Source organism: Oxyura jamaicensis, chromosome 15, assembly GCF_011077185.1.
Source record: "Oxyura jamaicensis isolate SHBP4307 breed ruddy duck chromosome 15, BPBGC_Ojam_1.0, whole genome shotgun sequence".
NCBI classification, from domain to species: Eukaryota; Metazoa; Chordata; class Aves; order Anseriformes; family Anatidae; genus Oxyura; species Oxyura jamaicensis.
This window is the reverse complement of record NC_048907.1, coordinates 14,956,455-14,984,047: the sequence shown is the minus strand read 5'-3', so window position 1 is coordinate 14,984,047 and position 27,593 is coordinate 14,956,455. Positions and strand designations below refer to the sequence as shown.

The window sequence follows — 27,593 nt, the reverse complement described above, 5'->3', positions numbered from 1 at the left end:
GCATTGTGTGACGTGTTGATGAGATTATGACATCCTTGGCATCTAGCCCTTGGCCAGGTTTGCACTTACCACGTCTGATGGTTGATGACTTCGATCGTTCTCTGCAGAGGATCGTTGTTGGTGGTTCGAGCCTTAACACCCTCCAAGGCTGGGCACAGGCTTTGCTATGAATTTCTTGCTGACAGTAAGGATAACCTCTACACACTGTAGCTCCTTCAGGTCATGTCCCCTGCTCCACCTCAGTCTCTATGAGGCCTTCATGTGCACCTCTGCCCTGGCACCTGTAGTACCTCATCCTTGTCTTCCTCCTCCTCCTCCTCTTCCTCCTCCTCTTGGTGTGGTGCTGGCAGGGCCATTCCTCGCATGTTTTCCCTCAGCCCTGGCTGCCCTGCAGCACGTGACCCTTCCCTCATGCTGCCCCAGAACCTTCCTGAAATGGCCCCTGCCTTGCCTCATGGGGCCCTGTGGCCTGCACGTGGGCATGGGCACTTGTGCAGTGTGTTAACCAGTTGTGTTTTGACCAACCTTATTTCTTCCTTTCTCATTTGAGACAGTAGACTTTGATTTGGAAGCTCATTAAAGGCAATTTTCAACAATTAACTTTCTATCCTGGAGAAACAAACAAAATTTCTTGACTGTAAAATTACTATTATGTATAGACTGACTTTTTTTTTAATACCTAAATGGGTCAGATTTACATCTATATTTACATAGATGGGAGTGGCTGCAGGTATGCTCTGTGTTTGATAGTTAATGGTTATAGATCTGTGAGGATGCTGCATGTCTGAGAAGAAAAACATGGGAAAGTGGCATACTGAACCCCGTTACTGCCACGATGCCACACGATGGCGATGTGTTGTGGCGCCCAGGTGCTCCAGTAGGGTCAGTGCACACCTGAGGGGTTCAGAGGGCTCGGTCTGGGCTCAGGGCCACACGCAGGGAGGAGCCGTGGCCTGATGGATGGCTGGTGGTGGCAAAAGCGGTGGGGCAGGGAGCTGGTGTTTTAAATCTTCCAGTTAGACAGAGATGAGGAATGATTTCCATGACAACAATTCAATTAGGGAGAGAAATGAAAGCTCTCTGAGAGGAAATGTGAAGGGAAGGTGTCACTGCAATGAATCTGGAGGGGGCTTGGGGGAGAGTGAGAGCCTGAGTACAATCAGAATGTTAAAACACAAAAGCCTGATTATTGCTCATATTGCTCATCAGCCCTTTCAAAAGGGAAAGAAATAGTGGGAAGAGCAATGCGTAGCACTACGGTGAGGAGATGGAAGGATGGCAGGAAGGGAGGAGGAGCAGGAAGTGCAGGAGGGGAGCAGGGGTGGGAGGTAGCTGTGTGCCCCACGGAGCCGCTCGGCTTTGCTCCAACGCTGCCATTCCTCTGTATGTGCTAGTGGCAACATCTCCACGGTTCAACTGATGCAGCAGGTCTGGGGTCCAGTTCTGAGAATTCAGCCTCCTTCTCTGTTAACTGCACGCATGTGGTCTCTTTATTCAGCCTTTTTCCTCTTGTAGTTGAGTGTCCCTTGCAAGTACTGGTGGTCTGGGTGTCCATGCAAGCTGCTCCTTGAGTCAGCCTCTAACTATTTTCTTTTCCTGTGTCCTTCTTTGTTAGTTGATTTATTATCATACAGTTTCTTTCCATATCTCTGAAGCCCATCTACTTCTAATGTTGGTCAAATATGGCCTATAAACTTGAAACTATCTAGGCCTTGATTATGATTATTCTTTTTAAAGTCTATTTTTTGGCAATATTTGGCCTGGGAGACTTGGTTCTTGCACATTGGTCAGTGTTGATTTTGAAAAGTTTTATTGGCCTGAAGAAGCCCATTCTAAGATGATACTGATTAAAAGAAAAACAAAACAAAACAAAACAACAAAACAAAACAAACACACCACACAAGACTGTGAGCATTATCAAAGCTAAACTTTGCAAGAACGATGTTCATTGAGCTATTTGAATTCTGTGCAACAAGAGCACGTTTGAAAGGTACTTGGATGCATTTTCCTGCCGTAAACCAAACAGGATGTCAACTTGAAAGCTACTTGGTTATTGCTGATAAAAGACACAGCCAGTAAAAGGCAGAAAGATACACTGGGAATAAATAACATAGTCTATAAACAATTGGTATTTGTTATGTATCTTTGCAATTCAGTGTTCTTGTAGACACGTGTACTGAAATTTCCACTTATCAGATTAAAGAAAATATATAAATTCTTTTTGGGATGGGTGAGATAACATTCTGCAGGGTAATCACTCTCCTCCAAAAGTGCCATGGGAATATGTGAGTGTGAAGTATTGTGAAGCTCAGCCTGAGCTGCTGAGGGTCTGTGCTGGATCTGGCTGGGTGCTCGCAGCCAAGCCCTGTGCATGATGGTAGTGGGAACCTCCTGGGGCTGTCTGTTGTTGTGGGTCCCTGTGCCAGCATGGGGATGATGGCAACAGCAACTGGTTTGAGTTGGTGCAGGTGGGAGAGCATGGTGCATACAGAGCCTCCTTTGCTGTGGGGTTGTTGTGGCCATGTGGCTGTGTGATGTGGTGATGGACAGTGCACGGTCCCAGAAAGTGCAAATGGAGAATTAAAAGTCCCTTTTGCTTCCGGTAAGCATAGACATCATCACTGCTTATAATTAGCACTGCTTACCCCCCCACCACCCACCCTTTCGGAATGTAGCTTTCAGCAGCTTTTAACTCTGCCGGTCATTAATTGTTTGGGCTGGAAATGATCAATGGCCAGAGAGATTGCCACTGAATTATGAGACTCTCCCTGTCTTCGGAACAGATTTCATGTGATGTTAAGGAAATCAGTGCAGCCCATGCTGCCATGGGGGATTTCTGTTTCCTTCTCCTTGTTTGCTGTGGTCCCACCTTGCCAGTCTTGACTGTACGTTAGAAGTAAAGCTCTGGGTTTGAGGTGCCCCAAATTGTGTGTTGAGTGAGGTTTTAGTCCTTTGCCATGTTCCAGCTGTGTGGAGTAGGGCAAAAGCCTCACCCAGAGCTGGGTAAAGAAGATTCATTATGGTTAGTTGAGCTCTGGGATGCACTTGTGGTGAAAGGAAAACCAGGGAAGAAATGAGCCATTTAGTGCTCAGAGCAGCCTGAACGTTGTGCTTGAAACAAAGCACTTGGGGATGAAGAGCGAGTGAATTAGAGACTTGCTTTTCCCTAACTGAGCAACTGATTTGCCTCATCCTGAGTGAGGCTTGTGGAAAAATTGTATATATCTAAAGACTGTATCATAATCTGTGAAGCCAAGCAGCTGTGACAATCCCTGATGCTACCAACCTCATCCTCAATAAGGTTATACAGAGAACCTTAACTTCTAAATTTTTGACTGTTGTTTTATGTAACCTTGAGATGTTTGTTTTGTTTATTTTTATGATACCTGGTGTGAAATATTGATGCAGCTTTAATTTAGGAGCAGAAACTGTCCTGTGATCAAATGCAAGTCCTGGACTGATGTCAGGTTTTCGAGTTCAGCATCTGCACACGACTGTGTCTGCCATTCATTTGCACTTTGGCATGATCCATGAGCGTCTGAAATGCGTGCCAGAAAGAGAAGTCAGCACATGTTCCTTCTCTTTTTTATTTTTATTTTTAACTGGTATTTACATATAAGGAGGATTTCACAGCCCCCCTGGTAGTGTAGCAACCTTGCAGAAAATAGTCTGCTCTGTACCTTTTTTTGGTCATCTTTAGAGAGGTACAGAGAAGCAGTGAAGCCACGTGCCCATGTGGAGGGGCTGGTATACTAGAAAAAATGAGCATAGGCACCTGCATGTGGAACATAAGTGACTGAAGAAGCACTTGGGCTTCTATAATAATGTAATATGTGTAATAATATATTGCGTTATTTTTATTTTTTTGAGAAAGACTCACTTCTCTTTTCTGATCTCATTGTGTATAAGGAACCATTTGTCCAACTGGCCCCTGCTCTGTCACTTTCCTGAGTTTAGTCCTGGGTCAGACAGTCCCAATAACCCTGGCACAAGTGGAAGGCAGCAGGGCAAAATGAGTTATCACATTCCCAAAACACATCTTAGCCATGTTTTTTCAAGTGGCATCATTAAAAAGTGGATATGCTTCAAAGATGCATATATGCACAATACTGAAGCCTCAGTTTAATTGCGGGTTACAGATGCTGCCTTTGATCCAAGCTAAACTTCTGAGCCAAGCTGAAGTTCTTACAGAAAAGAGTTTGTGAAATACTAAAGAGAAGGAAATCAGCATTAAAATAGCATTTGTAGAGAATCTCAAGTGAAATGTGCACTTTTCAGTAAAGGCCTTTGCATCATAAATTAGCGACATCTGTCCTCCTATTCTATATGTTATTTCCTCTCCAAATCTCTGTATTCTTGGATACATTGAGCCATGGTTGAAGATGCTTCATAAAATATGCATAAGCACTTGTCACTTGGAAAATGCTTCTTAGTACTTGCCACTTTGCTGTGTTTTAACAAATGAACCCTCCGAACATGCCTGATACCCATAGTGAATATGGGTTGGTTTTCTCAAGGGCTTGGCGCCTACCAATGGGTGGCAAACAGCTGTTGAAGTTGTCCCTTCCTTTGTGCTGGCTCTGGGCTGTTTTTAAGAGGGCACTAAGCCCTTGTATGTGCCCATATTGTGAAAGCTTGCCCAGGCTCATTCCCTTCTCCAAGGTGTGAGCTAAGCACCGCTAAAATCCCAGTGGCAAGGACCAAGTCTGCCTTGCAGCTGCTTTAGTACCAGGTACTGGGAGCTGCAGTCAGAGAGAACTGGGGCCAAAACTCTCAGCTTCTTTGCAATCTGCTGAAAGGTCAAGGATGATCTTCCTGTATCATGGACTAGAAAAAGAATGAGAGGAAAAATTTCAGTGCAAAACTCCCCAAGTTGCTGCTATGTAGGGGCAAGATTTAGGATATAAAACAAATAAAGCAGCCCTTTAAAATAAACGGGGGGAGTCAGCTTGTTCATGGCAAGGGAAGGTGTCCTGCAGTGGAGGGGCTGAAGGGTGCAGGCTCATATCTGTCTTACGTGGTGGTGAATCAACCCATGCCTTGACAGGAGGAGAGCAGGGCTTTGTGCTTCTGAAGGGGCAGAAGGAGGGTGGTCAGTCATTTTGTTGTAATCAAGCCTCAAAATTGTGTGGCTAAATAAGTGAATACCTGTATTTGCAGTGTTGAGTTGAACAGGCTAATATCGGGATAAGGCCTCACTAGGCCCAGGAAATACTGTTCTAGATGTGTGTATGGTTCTGGAGATTTGCTGCCCTTTTTTTGAACAATATATTTTGGTGACAGATAAGATCTGAAAATTCAGAGTATGGTTCATAGGTGAGCTCTGAGATAAGCAGATTTTTGAGGGATGACATGAGGTGAGGTAACATCACATCTTTCCAACCACTGGGACGCTGCTGAGGCCTCCAAGGACAGATTAACACCTGGGGTTGTTTCAGTGCTTGGATGCTCGTAGGGAAATGGGACTGGTAGGGAATGTGAGGGATCACCTTGCCCGTCCCTCTGTCCTGAGGAAAATTCAGCTATTCCTTGCAGATACCTGTGCAGGCCATCTTTATGGACTCCCAGAGAAGACTCTGCAGTGCTGCCAGGCAATCTGATCTAGTGTTTCACTGCTCAGCGGATAATATTGAAGAATAAAGTCCAATCCTGGAAAGCTTCTAAGTGTGAATGAAAACATTTAAAAATCAATACTGTGCTTTACAAGGAGAAAATAGGTGTGCAATGACACTGGAGAGAGATACCAGGCAGATTTAATGCCTGATCCAGAGGTCCTTACCCAGGCAGAAGTTTCATTTTATTTCAAAATTCTTTTATTTCTGCTTTACTGACTAAATGGACGCATGCATCCATTAGCAGCACCCTCTGTGCTTTGGGTCACGTGGAGGCCAGCTGTGAGGCAGGCTGACTGGCATTTGGCTATTTGTTATAAAGCCACCAGTGAGTGTGCCCTGCTGAGAGTGTGTCAGTGGGGTGGAAGTGTCATCAGCTCAGGGGTGAGCAGTACAGGGACTGCTCTTCCTTGGTCCCTGCAGAGATAAGTCCTGGTGGCCACTGAATTCCTGTATTTCCACAGACCCTCACAAGTGGCTAGGCTGTGCTTGTGTCTTTTGCAAAACTAAATAGTTTGGAGGTATTTTGGTGCTTCCTCAGTCCTTCAGCCCTGCTGGATAAGGCAGACGTGATTGGGAATTACATGGTAGAAAGAAGAATTCAGCTCTGAGCTCAACCAAAAAGTCAGGCTTTGCTTTTTTGAAAATGCTTAGTAACTACTGTAAATCAAAAGAAGGTGAAAGATGTGAAGTGTGTAATGTATGCTACACTGGTCACCGAAAGGTCAGCTGGCTTCATGCACATCAGTAACATCCATTAAAAATTAATGAGTCTCACTAATTGTTTTGTTGTGGTGGAATTTAGCTAACAAGACGTTATTGATTTTTAGTTTATGCTAAAAACATAAAGTACACTGAAAGCTGGGCTTCACACATTTCTGATTCTCATTGATAAAATGACAACATAGGAAGCCAGTGTGGACTTTGCTGTCGGAGACAGCAAAGGCATAGCCCTGGAGCTGGGGCTTACATGGGAGGTCTGCAGATGAGCATCTTTACTGCTCTGACCCCTGGAGCCCTCAATGCTTGTCCCAACAGCAGGACTGCTAGCAGCCCCTGTGAGGTGATTTCCTGCCGTTGGGGGATATCGTCGTATGCAAAAGGTGAAGATTGGCTTATTTGCTTTACAGGTTTTGTAACACTGCTGGCTTTTGGAAAATTAACTTGTTTGGGTCTTTTTTGCAAGTTGTGTATGCTGGAAATGTGATTAAATGTTCAGGAACGAGTAAGATTAGGCTGTTGATTAGTTAAAATTGTATTTTTCCTTTTTACTCCTACACTTAGAAGAAGTAATGGATATTTTTGTTTTTATTACAATCTAGCCAGTTAACTACATGAATAAATATGCTGTATTTCTGAAAACTAATACTCCTTAAGAAAACTGCAAATGTGTTCTGTTTAAAGTATGATAATCTCTTGTAAATCCCGCATGTATTTATATTCAGACAAGCCTCTAAAATATAAGAATTTTTGGAGAAAATGGGGTGAACTCAAGGATGTACAGATATGAGCAAGTCAGTTACGACAGAATCAATTTGCAGTGCATGCTAGCGGCCCAGTGTAACATGGGCACCCTCATAGCGTGAGGAGAGAGAACCCATTAAATCTGGATGTGAACCAAGAAGGAGAGGAGGAACATCCCCTCTCTTCTGGGTAGCTACCTGTCATGGGGACCTTGTGTTTCGGTATGGGGGTGCTTTAAATTTGCTGTTTTCTTGGAGATATGCCAGCTGCAGAGCTGCCTTTCTGCTCTTGCTTTCTCCATCCTGAACTATCTTCTGGGCCTGGTGCTTGAAGATGCCAGGTGGCAGTAATTTTGGTTTGGTGGGAAGCCTCATTTCCTCGAATGTCAGTGGGAGCTTCAGGTATTCAGGCCCTTTGAGAGCAAACAACTTTTAAGTATGTGCCGAAGTACTGGATTTAATTTGATTTTAACTGTAGGCATTTGAAATTTCTGGTCTTGCTGCCACGTGTTTGTCTGTAGAAATAAATAGTGCTGAGACCTTGGAGGAGACTGGTTTCTCAGTGAGTTTAGGGGTGTCTGGGTTTATGGATCCCAGCTTCCCTGCAAGGCCCATGGCTGTCACTGAAGGCTCATTAATTCTGATAACCCATCTTGAACCAAATCCTAGACTAATATTTGACTGCTTCTATTTAAAGATCCAACATCTAGCATTGGGTTAGTAGATTTCTGGCAGTTGCTTCTGATATAAATTTGAAAATTTGAAATGCTAATGTTAAAAATGAGCTCCGCTCCAAAGTGCTCATCCTGAAGGTGTAAAAAATAGTGGATTATAAATTAGTGGATTATAAATTATAAAAAACTAGTGAATAGTGGGCTTATAAATTCATTAACTGTCAAAAATATCATTATCAAAATCAATATTTGTCTCTCCTTTATGGCATATTTATTTATTTTAACAGTTGCTTCAGATTTACAGTTCTGATTCATTGTGGCTGTTGTCTATCTTTTAAATTCACATACTGCAGCAGGGTTCCTATCCCATCACTGAAGGAAAGTATAGGACCGATTTTAATGACAGTGTACATTCACATCAACATGTCCCAAAGCCTAGGGAAACCTGTCCGTTAAAAATTAATGGTGTAGGAAGTCCTGGCGTAAAGTAAAGCCTTGAGTGAAATTCCATGGTTTCATGGACTATTAATTCTTTATTAGGTTTTCCTAAGACTGAGATAAAAGGCATTTTATCTTTTTTAAGGTTTGCATTAACATGTCATTGAGTTTTATAGATACACCGATCTTCATTTGGCTAATCCAGAAAAGTGTGTTGTATGTAAGAGCAAAGACAACTCCATAACACTTAAGATTTTTTTTTGTTATTTTTATTTATTGTTTTCTTCAGAAACAACTGCATCAGTGTCCAGAGTTGTGAAACTCAGCTCACTGTGTAATTTTGTTGTCTATCCTGTCTGGGATTTTCTCTTTGCCTTTTCTTGACTTTTTAAATGCCTTTACTTTCTAGCTAATTTGGCAGCACAGTTGATGTGTCTCCTTTGAAAGCTAGCAGAAAGAGTTCGCAGTATTTTTTCAAAATACTGTCTCTGTCTGTGATGGATTCTTGGCTTTCTTGTCTTCCTAATGTTATTTATTTATTTATTTATTTATTTTTTCAAAGTGTATTACAGTATGAGATAGAGCAGTGAAGTGTGTCTGTGGATTCAGAGAAAGGACCTGAATCTGCCTGATGGCAGTATGTTTTTTGCTGCTGCTGCCCATGAACAAAAATTAAATGCTGGGGTCTGCAGGTTTCCAGATAAATATACCATGCCATGGGATGTAGCTAGGGTGATGAAGGTGGCACATGGAGCATCCAGGGTGATACAGATCGTTTTTACCCTCTTAATCCCAACTGGGAGATCTTGGCTTTGTGGGAATCAGAGGAACTTCCGTAAGTCAGGGTTTTATCTGCTTTTTGATCAGCAGCGCTGTTTGGGGTTGCCCAGTCCAGTTTGGGAGGCTGCATCTTTGGGGGCTTTGGTTGTGTGTGTCTTCAGGAGAAACAAATCATCCTCACCAGCCAATATTTGTGTTTATCGAGGAAGCCTCTGCAGGGAAAACTTCATTAATAACTGGGGTTGCTAATGAAGAATGGGCAGTGGTTGGTATGTTATTGCAATGTGTGAAAGCATATGAAAAGGGAACAAAATGACGAACAATTTTTGGCTTCTGTGTTGAAACTGTATATCTTCCTACAGTTCTTCACGTGCGTAAAGTACCTACTCCCATTTTTCTCCTGGCCCTATGGATCTCTGCAGCTGGAGAGAGCTTGACCCTAGGTTGGAGACTTGTTTCAGGCCTCATCACATCTCTGCACTTTGACAAACAGGGGACGTATCAAGCACTGAATTAAGTCCCTTGTAAAGCACAATATGGTAATGACCTTCCCTGCTTGTTAGCTCTGTGGTGGGAAATCTTGCCTTCGTCTACCTTGGCTGGACTTGCAGGAACTGCATTCAGAGCAAAAGGGCACAGGCCGGTTGATTTTGGAGATGTTTCCCTTCATATCAGGGATTTGTTTGATCCTTTCCTTGCCAACCAGTCTTGCCAAGCCAAAGCGTCAGAGCAGCTTAGATCTTGCTCGCTTCTCATCTTCGGCTCCCACTCGTGCAGCCTCTAGCAAATTCTTATTTTAGCACCAGCTGGCTGTGATCCCTTTGAACTCTCTGATATGAGATTAAATGTTAATTTATTACATATCATTATAGGATTATATGTTATCTCTAGGATAATGGAATCCAAATGTTAGAATAGCATGTTTGAGATTTAGTGCTTGCATGCATTTTCCTCCACTCAGGAAACAAGAATAGATGAAGGTATAAGACTGAAAAATAGGTGAATTAATCTAACTGATCACAGCTAGCCAAGAGTTCAAGCCCTGGAAGAATATAGCCGGAGTTTTTTTTTTATTATTATTTTTTTCTTTCCTTTTTTTTTTTTTTTTCCCAGAGTTCAGAATAAGCAGAGAAGTTGACTGAATTTTCTAAATATATATATATATATTCAATATATATTGAATATCAGAAGGACAATATCAATATCAGAAGGACATATAACTGTTTGAGTGTGCCCAAAGAAGGGCTATAAAGATAATGAGGGGTCTAGAGAGCAAGATGTATGAAGAGCAGCTGAGGGCCCTAGGTTTGCTCAGCCCAGAGCAGAGCAGGCTGAGGGAGGCCTCATGGCAGCCTGCAGCTCCCTCACGAGGGGAGTGGAGGGGCAGGTGCTGAGCTCTGCTCTCTGGGGACAGCACCAGGACCTAAGGGAACGGCACGGAGCTGGGGCAGGCTGGGTGTCAGTAAAAGGTTCTTCACCCAGAGGGTGGTCTGGTACTGCGACAGGCTCCTCAGGGCAGTGGTCACGGCCCCAAGCCTGCTGGAGTTCAAGAAGCGTTTGGACAACGCTCTCAGACACAGGGTCTGGTTTTTGGGTGGTCCTGTGTGAACCTAAGAGTTGGACTCCATGATCGTTATGGGTCCTTTCCAATTTGGGATATTCAATGATTCTGTGATTGACTCAGAGGCGTGTAGCTAAGATTGGGGTCCATCAGGCCTTGTTGGATTTATGCGGTCTTACTCCAGCCAGAAACAGGGCCTGCAGATTTTTGTTAATGCAAGAGGTGGCCCAGAGGTGCTGGGGGCAGCTCTTCATGCTTCTAACCTCTGCTCTATCATTACTAGTACATATTCAGTTCTTATTTCAGCTTCCCTGAAATAGCCGACAACTGCAGTCAAACCCTATGGATAAACAACCCTGGTGTGGAAAGGTTGTTTCCAGACTTTCCATATCTGGCCATCCTCAGTTTATTTCCTGAGTTACTCCAGATCATTATCAGTGAATTGTTTCAATTTAGAGCTAATAGGACAAATTGGGAAATCCTGCTATATCACTGTGCATCTAATTCACACTCTTGGAGTAGTTTGTCTGGATAGGTGAGCATTTTACGTTCTGGTAGAGCCTCTGGCATACATTCATCATCCTAAAATAACGTCACATCAGTGATCTGGAGTTTCCTAACTGGTATGCTGGGTTGGGCTATGACAGCAACGTCCCTCTGACCTTTTCTCTGTTGTATGATTGTCCCATCATTGAGAAAAGAATTAGATCCAGATTTTTGCCTTCTTGGGCAATCTCAAATCTGATCTAATTTACTCTTCTTGACTTGAAAAGTTTGAAAATGCTGTCAGCTACTGCTCATTATCTTTTATTACCTTAATATATTAACACATAGAAACCACACAGCAAGTATGACCTCACCCAACTTTGTTTTTTGCTTGAGAGTTTTTATTCTTTGCCTGTAAGTTAATAATTGTCTGTGAGCAAAATAACTGTATTTGATGCATTGTAGGGTGGAGCCATAATAAGGTTTCACTTTCTTTATGCACCAATATTTTGACAAGATCTCCTAGAGCTGCCTTCTCCAGAGCAATTGGGAAATTTCCTTGTGCTTAGGAAATTGAGCTCTAAGTTGCTGATCAGCAACAGGCAGAGAAACAAACACCCAAGAAGTCCTGGGTGATGCTACAGGCTCCTTCTCCTCTCCCCAAGAGGAGCTGTTCTCCTTGTGTGAATGACAAGCTGCAGCCTTTGATCATTGTAGTAAAAGAAAAATGGTACCAAGGGACGGTTATTTTGTCCTTTCTGAAAGCATATGCCATGAATTTGTAAAATATGTCATATGCGTATTCAAAACGTAAAATAATGCGTTCAAGTGTGAAAAATTATGCTTTGTCCTGCCAGGGTGTGCTTGAGGAAGACTGTTTCGATAAGCAAGGGAGCAGGGGAGGAGGTCAGCAATCACCCTAGGAATGCAAAGATCTTCTACTCCGTAACAAATTAATGGAGTTGCTTGAGGCTGTTGTCATTTCAAAAATAAAGAATTAAGAAAACAAAAATCTGAGAGTACAAGAACTTTTGTTCTGGGTATCTTGGTGGGGAAAAAATGTGCTGTCATTAGAAGAGAAAGAATTCATCATTTTCATGTGCTGTTCCTTGAGAGGTAGATATAAATTGGTAACGTAATGATGTCTGAACCACAGAAGTAGGCCTGTGTGGTTGCTCCTATGAGAGCCAGAGAGCACATACTGCTTTGGGAGTCTGGTTAGTGTAAAACTGGTTGCCTGTGAGAGCAATGCAAAGTGCAGGTTAAAGACTGGGTTCAGAGAAATAAGGCGTGGGTTTCCCTGAACTAACAGTGGGAGAATCTGTAAAGCCCTGGAGCTCTCAGGCTTTTTCTGAAGCAGTTAAAAGGCTGGGTGGCCTTGCAGGTCTCTGTCCTGAAACTTAGCAGCTTGTGCTTGAATTTTTCAGTGGGAAAACTTCCTGACTTAGTGGAACTGCACACATACTTGAAAGTGTTTGTGCAAGCACATTTGCAGGATGGGGACATGACTTGCTGGAGGAGCTCAGTGGGGAGACTTTAAGTGAAACCTGACTTCTTCCCATGGATCTTAACACTGCAAAGATTTAACAAGGAACTTAACTATCTATATTGCCAGCGGTCCCAAAAATCAGCATGTGTAGTTAGGGTAACTGTCCAGATGAGAAATTCAGCAATAATGGGGAGCAAAATGAGAACTGCTCCCAGTGCTGGGGCTAGGTCAGGACTCAGGATTTTGCTTTTCGTGCCTTCGCATCCTGTTTAGTCTTATCAGAGTCCCCTAGCGGGGCTGCACGTGGCATATTTTCTTTCTGGGATTATAGTCACAGTGGGATATGGATGAGTGCTAGTAAGACACAGGATTTTCTGTGCATTCACGACACATCTGTGTTCTTAATAACTTTACAGGGGTTTTATTGTAAGCTGCTTTTGTAGTTTCCTGTGGCTGTTTGGGCCCATCAGTTTGGAGTTCATTTCCTCCAAGGGCTTTGAAACAACAGAATGGAGAATCTGGTAAAAGCCCATTGCTCTGGAGAAAGCCTCTGGGCCAAATTCACATCTTTCTTACAGTGCCGTTGGAGAATCTACTTCCAGCATTTTAATATCCTGTAATTTCTGGTTCATGCAGGGAATTTCTCAGTACCACCAAAGAAGCTTTTGTGGGGAGAAGCACTATAAAATGGTGTTTCCGCATAACCTGTGCATGCAGAAACGTAGATAGTCTGTAGTATATAGAACTGCAAGTGCTTTGCTTCATTTCATCTTTAGGTGCAGTATGTGAAGCCATTGATCACAAGTTTGGCCTTTGCAAAGAGAAATGCAGCAAAGATCCATGTCCTCCATGAACCGAGGGAGAACTGCCAGGGAAGGATCAGCCCAAACTGGGACAGAAATTTGGATCCAAGTTATTAAAAGGAAAAATAGAAAATGCTGAAGTAGATTTAAGAAAGGATCCTTATGAAATTACTTACATTTTTTTTTTTTCCTCTCTGCTCAGAATGGGAATGCAATTAATGCAGTCAGCACTGTGTTTCCCCTTATTTTAATGGTGAGCTTAGTCTGGGAGTAATGGCAACCTACGCTAGTGATTTGGGAAGCCAAATGGATTTACTGGAAACTCGAAAAGCGAAGTAGAGTTGGTACTTGGTTCCTGGAAGGCTGCTGTGCCATGGCATTGCAGTGTTTCTATCAGTGTTTCTTTTTCCCTGCCCCTCCTTTTGGGGTTCCATTTGCTGGGGGTGTGAGTGTGTTTTCCCTCAGTCCTTTGCCACCAGTGAGAACTTTGTGAGAGACAGGGATCCCCTGTACTATTCAACCTTTGCTGCTTAGATCAATATCTGCAGCAGGAGAGTGATTTTAATAAAAGGACTCTCTCTTGGCTTTCCTTTCTCCATGACAGATAGACCCCAGCTAACATAAATCCTGGCCTTTCTCCTGTCAGTGTCTTGGCTTTGTGTGACATAGATGTTTTGACACTGAATACAAATATTTCACAGTCAGCTAATAGTTTAGAGCATATATTTAAGAGATTTACTTTTGCAGTCACCTGGTGCCTTTAGTGAATGTGTTCCCCTTGTAAGGCCTTTCTGTTGTTCGGAGAATATATCCACACACTCCCATACACATACTCATTTTCTGTTGTTTATGAAATATCACCGGGGGAAAATGAGTTTTGTCTCAGATAACGGTAGTAGGGAGCCCTCTCCTAACCTCCTCTTAGCAACAAGTCCCTCCACTACCCATGACAAACCTTATTTATCAGGTCTTGGGAGGGATGCACAGGGTTTTGCCATACCAGAGGCTGGAAACATTGATGCCACAGGGAACTGGGCACGATGTGCATGCAGTACCTGTGCCTGCTGCCCTGGTCCAGCACTGCCTGGGGTAGCTGTGCCTTATCCTGCAGCAAAGGCAAAGGAAAGGTGTGCAGCCCCAGGGGGCAGGTTGCCCATTTTGTGCAGGCAGTGTCCTCTTGGTCTTAACATCTTCAGCTCTGCTCAAGAAGAGCCAAGGGGCATCTGGGAAGGGAGAAGGAGACTTGCTTGTGCTGTGGTGAGTGTTGTGGTTTAACCAGGTCGGCAGCTAAACACCACACAGCCGTTTGCTCACCCTCCCCCCTCCCTCTCTGGGATGGGGGAGAGAAATGGGAAAGTGAAGCCTGTGAGTTGAGATAAAGACAATTCATTAAGACAGGAAAATAATAATAATAGTACCACTACTACTACTATGTATGAAACAAGTGATGCACAATGCAATTGCTCACCACCTGCTGACCGATACCCAGCCTATCCCCGAGCAGCCAGCCCCCCACCCCGGCTAGCCACCCCTATATATTGTTCAGCATGACGTCAGATGGTATGGAATACCCCTTTGGCCAGTTTGGGTCAGCTGTCCTGGGTCTGTCCCCTCCCAGCTCCTGCTGAACCCCTAGCCTGCCCACTGGCAGGACAGAGCGAGGAGCTGAAAAGTCCTTGGCTTGGTGTAAGCACTGCTCTGTAACAATTAAAACATCAGCATTTATCAGCACTCTTCTCATCCTAATCCAAAACATAGCACCCTACCAACTACTAGGAGGAAAATTAACTCTGTCCTGAGACTGGGACAGGGAGGCACCTCAGAGCAGGGCTTGGTGTTCGTGCAATTGTATTTGTGTGGTTTCTGCCCGTGGAGGGGCAGGAGATGCAAAACCTGTGTGTGTATACGTACGTGTGCAGCCATAGTTGTTTCTCCCCTCCAGGTAACCAGAAGAGAAACCCTGATGGGTGATTAACCAGTCAGGTTACCAAGGTGTGTTTAAGCTTCGGTTTAGCTTGCAATAGTGGCTCTGTCTTTCAGTTCATTCAGCTGATGAATTTGTGGCCTTTTGCCAGTGTACTAATGCCTCTAATTGTAACTGGCAGGACAATTTCCTGTTGGTGTTGTAGGAGAGGTGCAGAGAAACTCGACAAGAGCAGCCTGTGACTTTTAACTGCTGTATCAGCGCCTCTGAACAAAGTTAAAATGGCAAGTTAGGCCAGCAATCAACCCAACAGAGTAACCGGAGCAATTGCAATAGCCGCATTAAATGAGGAAACTCTTGGGGAATTTCCTCCCTTCTGCCCACTCCCTGCATTGGGATTTGTCAGTTATCTGCATTGCACCGAGGTTGCCTTGGCCATGTTGAGTATGACAGGGAGGAAAACACCTTTCAAGCACTCAGGGAATGAATCTGGGTTGGAAAACCTTTGTTCTGCAAATACCTGTATCGCCTTTGTCAGAGGAGACAGGAGCTGGAGGCAGCTGATGGAGACCTGAAGAAGAGATCTTGGGGACATCTCGTCTCACTTCTGCTTGGGTTTTGGAGAGGTTGTATTCAGTGTCTCTGTGCTCTCTTAATGGTTGCTGTTTCTCTATAGATTCACCTCTAGTATTTGTTCTATGTCCTTCACCCATTGGAATGATTCTATTTTCCATAGAGAGAATATTTTAGACCCAAGAGATATGGGCAAGAACTCACTGGCCCCAGGAGGCCATGAGGACCTGGCTTGGGAACACTGTCATCTGGTGTTTTCATGGGCTGTGGATGGGACCACAAAGTCCCATCTGCACAACTATATATATATTACAGGGACATAATTCATATTTGCTGATCAAACTTTTAGCTTTTTTCTATCAGACACATTTGAATAAGTGTTTATAACAAGGAAGACTTTGAGCATGTGTGTGAGAGCGAGATGGAGATTAATAAATAGAATACATGATGACATAAAGATTTTATGGGGTGTGGGGATGGGCACATTACTCACAGATGTTGAAATTATCCCCAGTATGTTTCAAGAAAAGCTATTTTAGGAATGTTTAGAGAGTTTAATTTTTTTTATTGTGACTATTTTTTCTATCACTGCTGCCCATAAAACCAGGTGCCTTAGTTACCATGTTACCCCACTGTACAGGGTGCAGAGGGAGCAATAAAAACCTCTAAAACTTACCTAAAATAACCTTCCTACAGTTACAGATGTCACAGGTTTAATGTCCTGTTTCTCATGTCCTTCTAGGCCTTGACATGATGGTAGCATTTGGAGGAAAGGGGATCTCTCTTCCCCATGGTGGAATAACTTTTCACTTTATAACCTGCAGAGATGCTGGATCCTTGGCTTAGAAGCTCTGACAGCTTTAACTGTAACAACCACTGTTAATAATTCATGAGGAATTTGCACTCCCCAGCTTGGACAGCATAATTTTAGGAAAATTCATATTTGGGCAGGAATTGTGCTCATCTGGTATATTTCAAAAGGAAATGATGGGTCTAGCGTTTGCAGCGTTCAGCACAAGGGTGTCCCTGTCTAGGAATGTTAAACTCTCATGAGATGTGAATTTAAGTTGTTATAGTGGAGTAATGCATTACATACATACTCTTATCTCATCCTAAAAAGAGTATTTTATGGTTTCAGACTGTGTCAACTTTAAGGTGAAAGAACTCTCCAGTCTTTGGAAATAACATACGCACTTGGAGAGCCATACTGCTGTAACGATAATGGTTCAGCTTCAGCTGTGCCTGATAAAATCATTGTAAACAGGCAAATCTGATGTCTGCATGGGCTATCATGGCAATCATAACAGCAAACACAATAGCTTTATTGCTTGGGTTTACATGCTGTTCCCTGGCCAGGATAAATATGTGATCTATTTTGATAAACAAACGTGCACACCTCCTTCCTTGGTAGTAAAGTAGTTAACAACCATCTTCCCAGAGAATGTCAAATAAAGAGGCAGTGGCTTAACAAGGCAGTTCCTCAACCTTTTATAAGTAGATGCTAATTTCCTTGAAAAATAAATCTCTCATCTGCCATGTACAGTGCTGCTGTATGGAGCTTTGTTTTTGACTTTTTTTTTTAAAAAAAAAAAGTTAAATTTTGTTCGCTTGATGGGTGCATTTGCTTCCCCCCACCCATGTGGTTGTATAGTGCTGTGTCTTGTTTTGCAGTTGCTTTCTGGATCACCTCTGAAGTGTTACAGAGAAGAGAGAGCAGATTGAAGAAGAGTGGCTGCACCGGGTTGGAGCACAGATCCACCTGGCCTAGCAGCCTGTTTCTGATAGCACCCAAAAGCAGATACTCAGTTGGAAAGAGTGAGGTCAGGCAAGCACAGAGGGATGTTTCCTCTAAACATGCTCTCAGCAGCCAGTGTCAGAGGTCATGTCTTTGTGTAATACTGATTTAGGGAGTGCAGCCAGCACTATTCTCTCTGGAGTCCAACACTTCACGTGCTTTCCTTGCCAGACAGCTTTCCTTGCCTTGGCAGTTGTGAACCTTTCAATTTTTCTGGTTTTGTAAACTTTTGCTGATAGAGAACCCTGAATTAATCTTCAAGCCTGTTGGGTGTTGGATTACACTCTTCCTCATTCCTTTCCATGCCAACAGTGCTGGGGCTGGCATGGGATGCTAATCCTGCCATACTTATTCAATCAGTTGTAGAGGAAAATGTATGAAAACAAATTGATAGTCCAAGCTAAATTTAGATTTATTCAGTTGGAGTTAATTATAATCTTTATTTAGTCTCAAGTGATGCCTTCTTATCATACACTTATTATAGCTGAGAAAATTAATTTTTATTCTACCATAAAGGTGAATGTAATAATCTGGGTTCAGGGAAGGGATTACTTTAATAAGATTTATAGGCAGCCTTTCAGACAGTATGGTTTTATTACTATCTGTAGGTGGCTTTGCTGTATGTATATTTTTCAGTATGGGTGACTGTGCAAAATGCCAGAAAAAAAAAAAAAAAAACAACACCTGTCGTAAGTACCAGTTTAGAAACTTCCACATCCAACTTATTTTTTTGGCAATGGAGAGCAGGCGAAGCAATGGGCTTGCTTAGGAGCACAATAATAGAGTTAATTACTGAACTTGTGGTCTGATCAGGGGCGATTTCATTCATGTGTACAGATTAATTTTTCACTGAAGATTGTGTTTTGGTTGGCAAGTTTCTGAGGTCTGAGATGTGGCTTTCAGGCTATGGGAAGCAGAGTGATGGGCAGACATTGGCATGGCATACACCAGCTGCCTTGGGAATCAGTGGAGAGAAATAGGTTCCTCCCAAGGGTGACTTGTCACCCCTGAGATACGAGCATCTGGGAGAAGACGAATGAATTCTGGAGACACCCGTGTCTGTGATTTACTGGAAGGGGAGGCTGGAGTGTGCGTTGGCCTTAAATACCTATCTAAAATGAGATGGGCTGCCTCCCGCAGAGGGTGGCCATGATGTACAGCTGCAGTGAAGCTTGGTGAAAGAAAGTTTGACTGAGACATTTGAAGATAAATACGCGAGACATTGTCCTAGGCCTACAAAAGTTAATTAACCTCTCTTCAGCTTAGATGTTTGGATTAAATAGACTTTTTTGTTTGTTTGTTTGTTTTTAATTGCATCCTTCTTGTCTTGGTCTTTCAAAACAAACTGCCTAACTAGCAACATTTTGCAAAGTGAATCTCTGTCTTCCACAGATGTCTAATTAAGTTTGATACAAGGACTGTAAACTGGTTGTGAGTCCTATATCAAGTCCTATCCTCACATCAAACTAGGATAAGAAAAAGAATGATAAAAGCTTAAAGGGATCCTCTCATCTTTTCTTACACTACTTTTTTTATATGTTGACAGCTTCTGGGCTGACTTTAATATTAAAAAAGTATTGGGTACTTTTCGTAAGTCTTCCTTGTAGTATCATATATTTAAATTATTCTATTACAGTTGAAAACAATGTTTATTATTACGGCTTTTTTCTGTGCCAGTGAGGTTCACTGTATAACTACATCAAGTACAAAATAAGTAAGGCTCGTTGTGAACGGCTGATGATGGAAGTTGTTCCTCAGTGGAACTATGGAGAGTTTTTTTTTCTTCTCTCCTCTAATATAAAACTGAGGAGATGAGTCACAGGATGGACTCTGAATGTGGGAAGTAAACAGTGATATCCTCCTTCCATGGTTACTTTATTAAATTTTGAATGAGTCAGCGTAAGCATGAAGCAGGTGTTCATCTAGTCTCAAGTTGTCACATAGCTGCAATTTACCCTACACAAAGTACCCAAATAAAGCCTGAACTCGTGGTACCTTTTTCACAAGGTATCATCCTTCTCATTTTCCTGCTGCCAGGATTAAGAGCCAGAGTAGTTCACACTGGAGTTCCCCCAACTGGAGCTGGGCCAAATCACCTTGCACCAGCCCCTCATGGCTGGGGTCCCCAACAGGCATCAGATCTTACCCATTGTGTGCATGAGAGAACGTAACCTACACAGGTTGTCCAGAATTATTTCAGAATTAATTGTTCTTCTATGGTTTATCAGTTCTAGCATAGCTTTCCATGTGTGGATACCCTGTCCTGGGATACAGTGTGTTTTTATTCAAGGATAATGCCTGTATTTCCAGAGCAAAATAATTATTATGAATAGAGCCATTTTTATAGGAGTATAATGGCTACATGTGTAGTTTGGTCTTTATGGTCTTTGGCTGGTGGGAAGGGCTGGTGATTTTTTTTCCTATACAGACAAGCCATTGATTGCCTCTGTATGAGTCATGGATAACATCATAGTACTTCCTGGCACCACATTACTTGAAATTATTCCTCTCTTACAAAGAGGAGTGTCTGTATGATCTCACGCTACAATTCTGATGATGCTGCAGGAAAGATGGATTCTAACACTTTCAGTTTTTCACAGGTGTAAGATTTGATTTCTTTCCTTCTGAAAACAAACAAGAATATTGAAAAAGTTGCATATTTTTTATTGCTCCTTGTTTGTCGCACCACCAATTTCAAAATTACTGAGGGCTTATGTAAGATTTGGTTCCTGTTAAGTAATTAGCTAAGCTAGAGGGAAGATATTTATGCTCCAGCAGGAGTTATTTTAAAGTTCATTTTGTAACTAAAAATTCAAGACTTTACCCTTACTGCAGCTTAACATAGAAGCATTAGTTTATAATGCTGACCTGCCACTGCCACCACTGCCTTCTATAGGTTACTTGTTTTGCTTCTTAGTTAGAATTTATGAAATCTAAAAAATACAGCTTGGATGAAATCTTGGGCTACATGAGTGGCAGCCCTTGGGTTTGCTTGTGCCTTAGTCTTGTGCTGCATTTTGTGGCATCAGTTGCAGTCAAGTCAGGTGGATTGAAAAAAGTGGATAATTTTATGTCTAAATAAAAAAATCACCAAGATAACAGAAAGGAAGTTCTGTTTGAGCTGGTCAGGGTAAGGACTAGGAATGAGCATCTCCCTGATCTGTGGCATTTTGTGCTTGGTTATTGCATCGTGGTGGCTTCTCCCTCTGCTCTTTGGAAATACCATGAGTGATTTTCCTTTTGGTACACACTGTCAGAGTTTGCATGAAGAACCGGGCTGTGAGGCTGCTGTTCTGCTCTGGAGAGAAGTGTTATGGCATAAATGGAGGAGGGGTGAGATGCTACCAGTTGACCTGTTGCTCAAGAGGTCTTGGTATTTGTCTCGTTTGAATAACAGTGCTTTAGAAGAGGCAAAGCACCATCTGAAAAAGTGTTACAAGGTAAAAATTATGGTAGAAATGCAGTCTGAATATCTCATCGTGTCTGTGTGTTACTTCTATATTCTCCATCAGTGTCGCCAGTCCCAAAGTAGTCTGAAAAACTGAGTTCAGCCTTTGAGATAGCCTTGGGCTCTGGGGATGCTCATCCAGCCCCCATCTACTTTTCTTCAACTCTTGCTCTTTATTTTGCAATTAGGACTAACCCATGTTCTGATCTAATGTTCTGCCCTCTTTTGATCTTGTTGGAGTGGTTATTAAAGGAGTAGGTGATTTATTAGCTGCTTTGTTGTACATCAGAAAGCTGGAGATGTGTCCTTTTTCTGATTGTTACTATAAGGAGATTGATGTTGTGGTGCTGATGGGCCAAATTAAAAAGGCAGGGTGTTGGCCTGCCACCGTATGAAGTATTTTTTTTAGATGTTCCTAGAGCATCATAAAATGCTGCTAAATTCAGATATCATATTTTGTTGCAGGCTTTGTTCTAGGACAAAGCCCAGCCCTGTCTACTAGTGTTTATGGCTTACCATACAAGCTTTCAGACAAAATTCGTGTCTCATTTAGTTTGAGTTACAGCCGGCCGATATCTTAGCCCTCGTACCAGTTCTCAGAAGAGGTGCTGAATGTTGCTACTATAATGAAATGGAGGAAAGGGAAAAACATACCTTTTAAACTTCCTGTAAATCAGTGCTTGAGAGAGATAAAGTGTCTGCATGAAAGATGAGGGGGGGGGGGGACACGACAGTGCTATAATGTAAACACAGATGCATTTTAGCCTTGCCTTGTATACAGTTTTTCTTTAGGCTCAGGAGCTATGTCAGTCTCCTCTGTAATCTGGGGTGTCCCGGGAGATGGCAAATTTTAGCTTTTCTCCCAGAAACCAGAAGGTGCTCCTGCTTTTGTATGCCCTTTGCTTATCTGTATGGCAGCACCATTTTTATGGTAAATGAGGATTTTCTAAAGTATTGCTTTCAAATGTAGCCTGATTTATCTACAATTAATCCAGGAAGGCACTTGTGTGCATTTGGGTTCTCAGGGAAGGCACAACACCCTCCCTACCCTCGCTGCCTCGCTTTTCACAGGAACAAAGTTCACTTTGAGCAGCGGAAACAGCATGGCAAGATGTGCCATGTCAAGGTGCTCTATAAATAGCAGAGCAGTAATGGAGCTGCTAAAGCATCCCTTGGTGACTCTGGTGTCAGAATTGGCATCGATCTTCTTCATCTGCTCCTGCTATGAGCTGGACGAGGTTTGTCCCCCCGTGTGACTGCCCAAGTGCTTTGTCGTTTGGCAGTGGGCTAAAAGCACCGCGGCTGCCCCAGGGCAGCAGTCAGTGGTGGAGAAGCACAGCAAGCAGTGTCCTGGGGTGTTGCTGAGCGGAGGTCACCAGCCTTGCTGTGTGCCTGCATCCCTCTTGTGGGTTGCTGTGGGTTCAGGGCACCCTCCCGTGCAGGGTAGCCGTGTCCATTCCTGCTCCAATGCCCCTGCTGCTCCTGTGTCTGCCTCGCCTGTGCCTCCCACTGCTGCAGGTAGCTCAGTTGGCCCCTCGCCTCTGTCTCCTTCCAGAGCTGCTTGTTACCACTCACCCTATGGCTCCGCACACAGAATTGGGGGCTCTGGGTTCTGCCTGGTGCAGGGAGCATGGCGGCTGCACTGGGTTCACGCTGGCATGCAAAGAGGTGTGGGAGGGAAGGGTCAGGGTCATTCTTTTCCTTTAGGAAACTGCTTCTCCCCTGTGTGAGAGTGGTGATACGAAAGCTGGCTGGCCCAGTGTGGCTCCCATGTCAGAAAGGGAAGAGGGAGCTCCCCATCACCTGGGTCTCTGCATTTCGGCCGGGTGCTCAGCTCTGTGGCTGTGTGCAGCCAGGTGGAAGGTATGGGCTGCACTGGTGTGCTCTGAGAGATGGACTGCAACATTTAGAAATGCATCAGAAACGAGTGGACACCTGAGTGGGGAGATGGCATGGCAGTTGCTCTGCAGTTATCGTTGCTTGTGGATCTGTGAGGAATCCCAGAACTCATCCCCATGTGAAGAAGTGAGGGAGGGGGTTGTTGATATTGTTTCCTGCTGAGCTTTTAAAAATGCTTTTATATATATTTTATATTTACATGTTCCCACAAATTATATTTCAATGGCTGCAGAAAAACCTTGAAACAATTAAATACATAGCAAAAGTAAAGGCAGAAGTATTGTGATGAGATGAGAAGTATTTAAACGAGCATAGATAATATCAAGCCATTGAAAATAAATGAGCAGAATTTCAATTGCAAGAGTGGAGCAAAGTCAAATGGATGAGGTTTGCCCTAGAATCTGTCTTAGAGAAGTGTAGGCTTTAAAAATACACAACCTGAAAAAGAAATCTTAAATATTTGAGCTTTTATCTGTGCTAAATTGTGGCTGTAAGTATCTGAGTCACCTGGCTCGTAACAAGTGTAATTGTTTCTGTGCTTGTCATGTTGTATATCTGCTCTCCCCAGCCTGACAAACACTAAAATCACCGCTAAGCTTCTTCAAGAAACAACAAGAGCTTTGACCTTAGGATCTGTCATTGTTCCTTTGTTATCTCTGTGCATTATGGAACTGCTTCATTTTAATTCATTTGGTTTCTGTTTATTTTTTCTGTGGTGGTCCCAGGAGCTTGTATTCACCAGCTTTTTGTTGGAGCCTATGAATTGTTAGTTTAAAAGACCCAGCGCCTCTTTTGGGTAGAATGGCAGCCCAGATTGAATATATCTCACTATTAATTAGAGATCAGCCCAAACCAAAGACATCTTTTGATCCTTCCCTCCCTCTGGAATCTTTTCTTGCCCAGGAAAAATTGCTCAGCATTGGCTGGAGGATTGACCATTGTGTTGCAGAGAAACTTCTGTGATTTCTAAATGCATTTCATTCTCCTCTGGAATTAAACTAAAAAATCCTTCCAAGTGTCTGTGAACCTTCTGCATGTAAAGGATTTCTCTTCTCCTCTTAAGTTCACCCTAGCCTGTAAATCCATCCCACTGAGACCTCTGTGAAACCCTGTATTTTCTTGTGTGTGAAAACTTTTTTTTATTATTATTTTTTATTTTTTTTTTCCCAAGAACACAAATCTTTTATTAGTGTGCAGCTAACTTCCAAACTACTGACCTGGCAAAAGTTGGATGGGAATGATGTAAACTTGCAAACCCCAGCCTAGCCTGCATTTTGCATTAGTAATGCTAGTTGAAAGGAAATGCTCTATTTTCCTGCCTACTGCTATCAATATGCCAGTTGCTTATATACCATATTGCAACGTGGATGAGAACAAACCATAAACTTGGTTTGGCTACAAAGGAACAAAAAACAACCAATAAAAAGATTTGGAACATTAGATTGCGGTCTGGCCTTGTCTATTTGATCTCCTTGTTTTATCCAGAACTTGATGAAAGGACTTTAGGTAGGTACCAGACTGGGGAAGGGGGAAAGGGAGCTGTATGGCTGATTGAGTGGGATGTTGTTCAAGATACGAGCTTTGAGCCAAAACTGTTTATTGCACGGTACCTGTGTCAAGATTGTTTTGTAATTGTGGCTAACAGTATTGATCCCTGTTAATACGTTGCTTTGTAGAACGGAGGGGCCTGCTAAGCAACCACTAGAATTTGTCTTTCTGTTTCTTTTTATCTTTGGCCTGCAGTGGTGGAGAGCCGAGGAGGGATCATGGACAGCATACAGAGATTTTCAAACCTGCCAACGTATCTCCCTGCGAGCTATCACATCTGCAATGCCGATGTTTTCTTCTTCCTTAAGGAAGCCAACCAGGATATCATGAGGAACTCCAGTTTGCAGTCTAGGGTGGATTCATTCTTTATATACAAATCCAAACTACCACCCGTCCTAAATGCCACGTATGGACCTTTTTCTGTTGAACAGGCTGTTCCCTTGGACTTCATGCTGTCTTCTGCATCTTTTGGTTTCACAAATAAATTCACTTTTAATTGGAAATTAAGATCACACATAATTGACAGCTCAATCTATTCCAACAAACCTAAAATACAAACCTTGTTCTATATTGCGGGGAAAGACTGGGATGACAATAGTTCTGCGGAGAATTTGCCTTGCGTGAAGATGTTTGCCTTCCTGGAATCTAGAGAAGTTGTGGCCAGCTGTAGATTGACAGGTCATCTTGGATTATGTGTTGCAGAGTTGGAATTATCTCCTAGCTGGTTCAGCTCCCCTCCACCCTTGGTTTCAGAGGAAACAGCTTCTCTGGAAGGGATTACTGTGGAGCTCTTCTATAAGATTTATACAGCAGATGGGGAATGTTCTCCAGAGGATGCAAAATGGGAAAACAGTATCCATGCAGGTCAAGATAATGAGCAGAAGGCTTTGCCAGCTATGGAGAGGATTGGTAGCATCATTGTTTACCCAAATCATGACAAATTAAAACAGTCTTCACTGAGGCTAGATGAGAATGTCATCATCCGCTTGCCACTCAGCCCTGTCAGAGAAGGTGACGTTGTGACCTTTCATGTTTCCCTGGCCGATGACTCTCTAGCAGACCAGTTTGTATTAAGGTAAGAGAATATTTAAAGTGCTCTATGCTGAGCAGTCAACAAATAAGGACAAATTGATCTCAGGTGTAATTGCTTTGGTTACATTCAGTGTTTTGCTCAGAGAACTAACTTTAAGCATGTTCTCTCCAACTGGGGAAAACTATAAATAGGCTTGAATCATCTGTGTAGATAACACTTTTTGGAACATGGGAATTGATTTTAAAGTATGAGCTATTACTGTTTGCATCATTATATTTTGTTTTAATTCTGTTTGCTTCTAGTAGTATTTCTGCCTCTTAAATTACACCTGTCTAAGTCAACCATGCAAACAGCTGCAATCCATTTTGCTAGATGGTTTGCCGGAGTGTTTTCCATTGCTTTGGCAAAACACCCTCTCTTTTTTATAAGCTTTCTTACAGTCTTTCCAAAGTACATGGCATATGTCTTGTACCAGTTCTATGTGGTGAGATACTATTTCGTTGTGGTGTACAGAGGGGAGCTGGGAGAAGGGAGATGTGCCTCAGCTTGTGTAGGAAGTCTTTGGCAGAGCCAAGATTCAGATCCAAACTTCGAGTCCTCCTTTGGCTCTGCTGTAAGACAGCCCATTGTGCCCCCTCAACCTTTTGACTGCTTATTGCGTGAACCATTTTAGTTTTAAATTTTGAGATTTTTTGGTGACCTTGACTCATGAATCTGTCTTCAATAGGAGAATTCAGGCATTTCTAACCACCCTGAGGGTTAGTGATGCATATTTGTTATGTCCTTAGCTGTCAGACTCTGGGTTCAGAGCTGCATAGAGACTGAATTCAGAGCAAAATGTGAGCCAGACGTGGGGAATAAAAGGGCCAAAAGGTAATTGAAAAGTGTCATTTGCTGTGAGAATGCGAGACGCTTGGGAGGAAAGGAGTTACAGTTCGTGCTGGCAACCTCAGAACGGATTCGTGCCTCGCTTCTAACTTTTTGATCCAAGAACGATGGGAGCGGAACATGACAGCAATGCACTGTAGGGACAGATACTGAGGAAACAGACAGCAAACCTTACATAGTACTTTCAAGTTGTTCAACTTTTGTGAAATAGCACATGCATGCTAATAAACTTAGAGATTGCAGCATGAGTTAGGACAAGTGCTTCATAGCACAGTACACAGGCAGAGCGTAAGAAGTGGCCCACCTACCCCAAGTGTTTTTCATCAACTTGGGGACTGATACTTCTGATGATTATCATGTTATAGGGTTTAACGGGACTTTAAATGGTTTGGGTCAGGAAGACTCTTCCTGTTAAACCAAGTTATTCTATGATTGCTTCTGCCTGGGTTTACTGGCTTTTTTTTGTTAAGCATGGTTCTGGCCAGCAGCCACTGTTGAGTAGTGCAGTAGACAGACCAACCTTGTGCAGAAGTCAGACTTCGGCATTTGCCTATTGATCCCCAGTTCTGTAGCAGAGATATGATGGAATTTGCCTAAGGCTCTGCAAAGGATTTCACATCAGCTCTTAATTCTCAGTTTTTTGTTCTCTTTGCCACACCATGGATAAAATTCCCAAGGTGTTAGAGAAAACTTAAGGTGAGGATGTTTTCATTTCATTGGAATTTCAAAAATAACTCTTGCCTTGTAACAAACAGCATGAAGGTGGCGTTTTTGAAATTTCCACTGGCCAGGAAAGCATCAAAATCTTCCCACGGAGACTGATTTTTTTTCTGTCTTCTAAAAGCAAAACTGAATCTGGAAGCAATGAGCACAGTAACTAACATGGGGTGTTAAGGAAGCAAAAAAACAAGGGAACCGAGAGCCTCCAGATTGAGGAGCCCCAGGTGGGTCACAAGAGCCTGGCCACTGCTGAGACCCTTGGCTTCTTGTGGGGCTGAGTGTGTATCTCAGTGCTCCTGAGCTGCAGCACGAGCAGGCAGGTTTCCATGGGGATTTCCTTCTTTGAGACGTGTGCGGAATCAGTTCATCTCCAGGAGATGTTTCTGTTATAATGAATAAGTGTATTTTATGTGCCCAGGAACATTTCTTTGGAAAATTCACAATTGGCTCTAGGTAGTC

At 42.9% G+C, this 27,593-nt stretch overlaps 1 protein-coding gene across 3 annotated transcripts in view; it reads left to right on the top strand.

Moving 5' to 3' along the window:
* The window catches only part of LOC118174884 (transmembrane protein 132B-like), a 244,473-nt gene that overhangs the window by 34,632 nt on the left and 182,248 nt on the right, over window positions 1–27,593 (top strand). For 2 of the 3 annotated variants that reach the window (XM_035340636.1, XM_035340635.1), the window contains exon 2: window positions 24,689–25,568. In XM_035340636.1, coding sequence (XP_035196527.1) covers window positions 24,689–25,568 — 880 coding nt within the window. Of the gene's footprint in view, window positions 1–22,511; window positions 22,536–24,685; window positions 25,569–27,593 lie in introns of those variants that run through there. The other variant, XM_035340637.1, reaches the window with a different exon arrangement.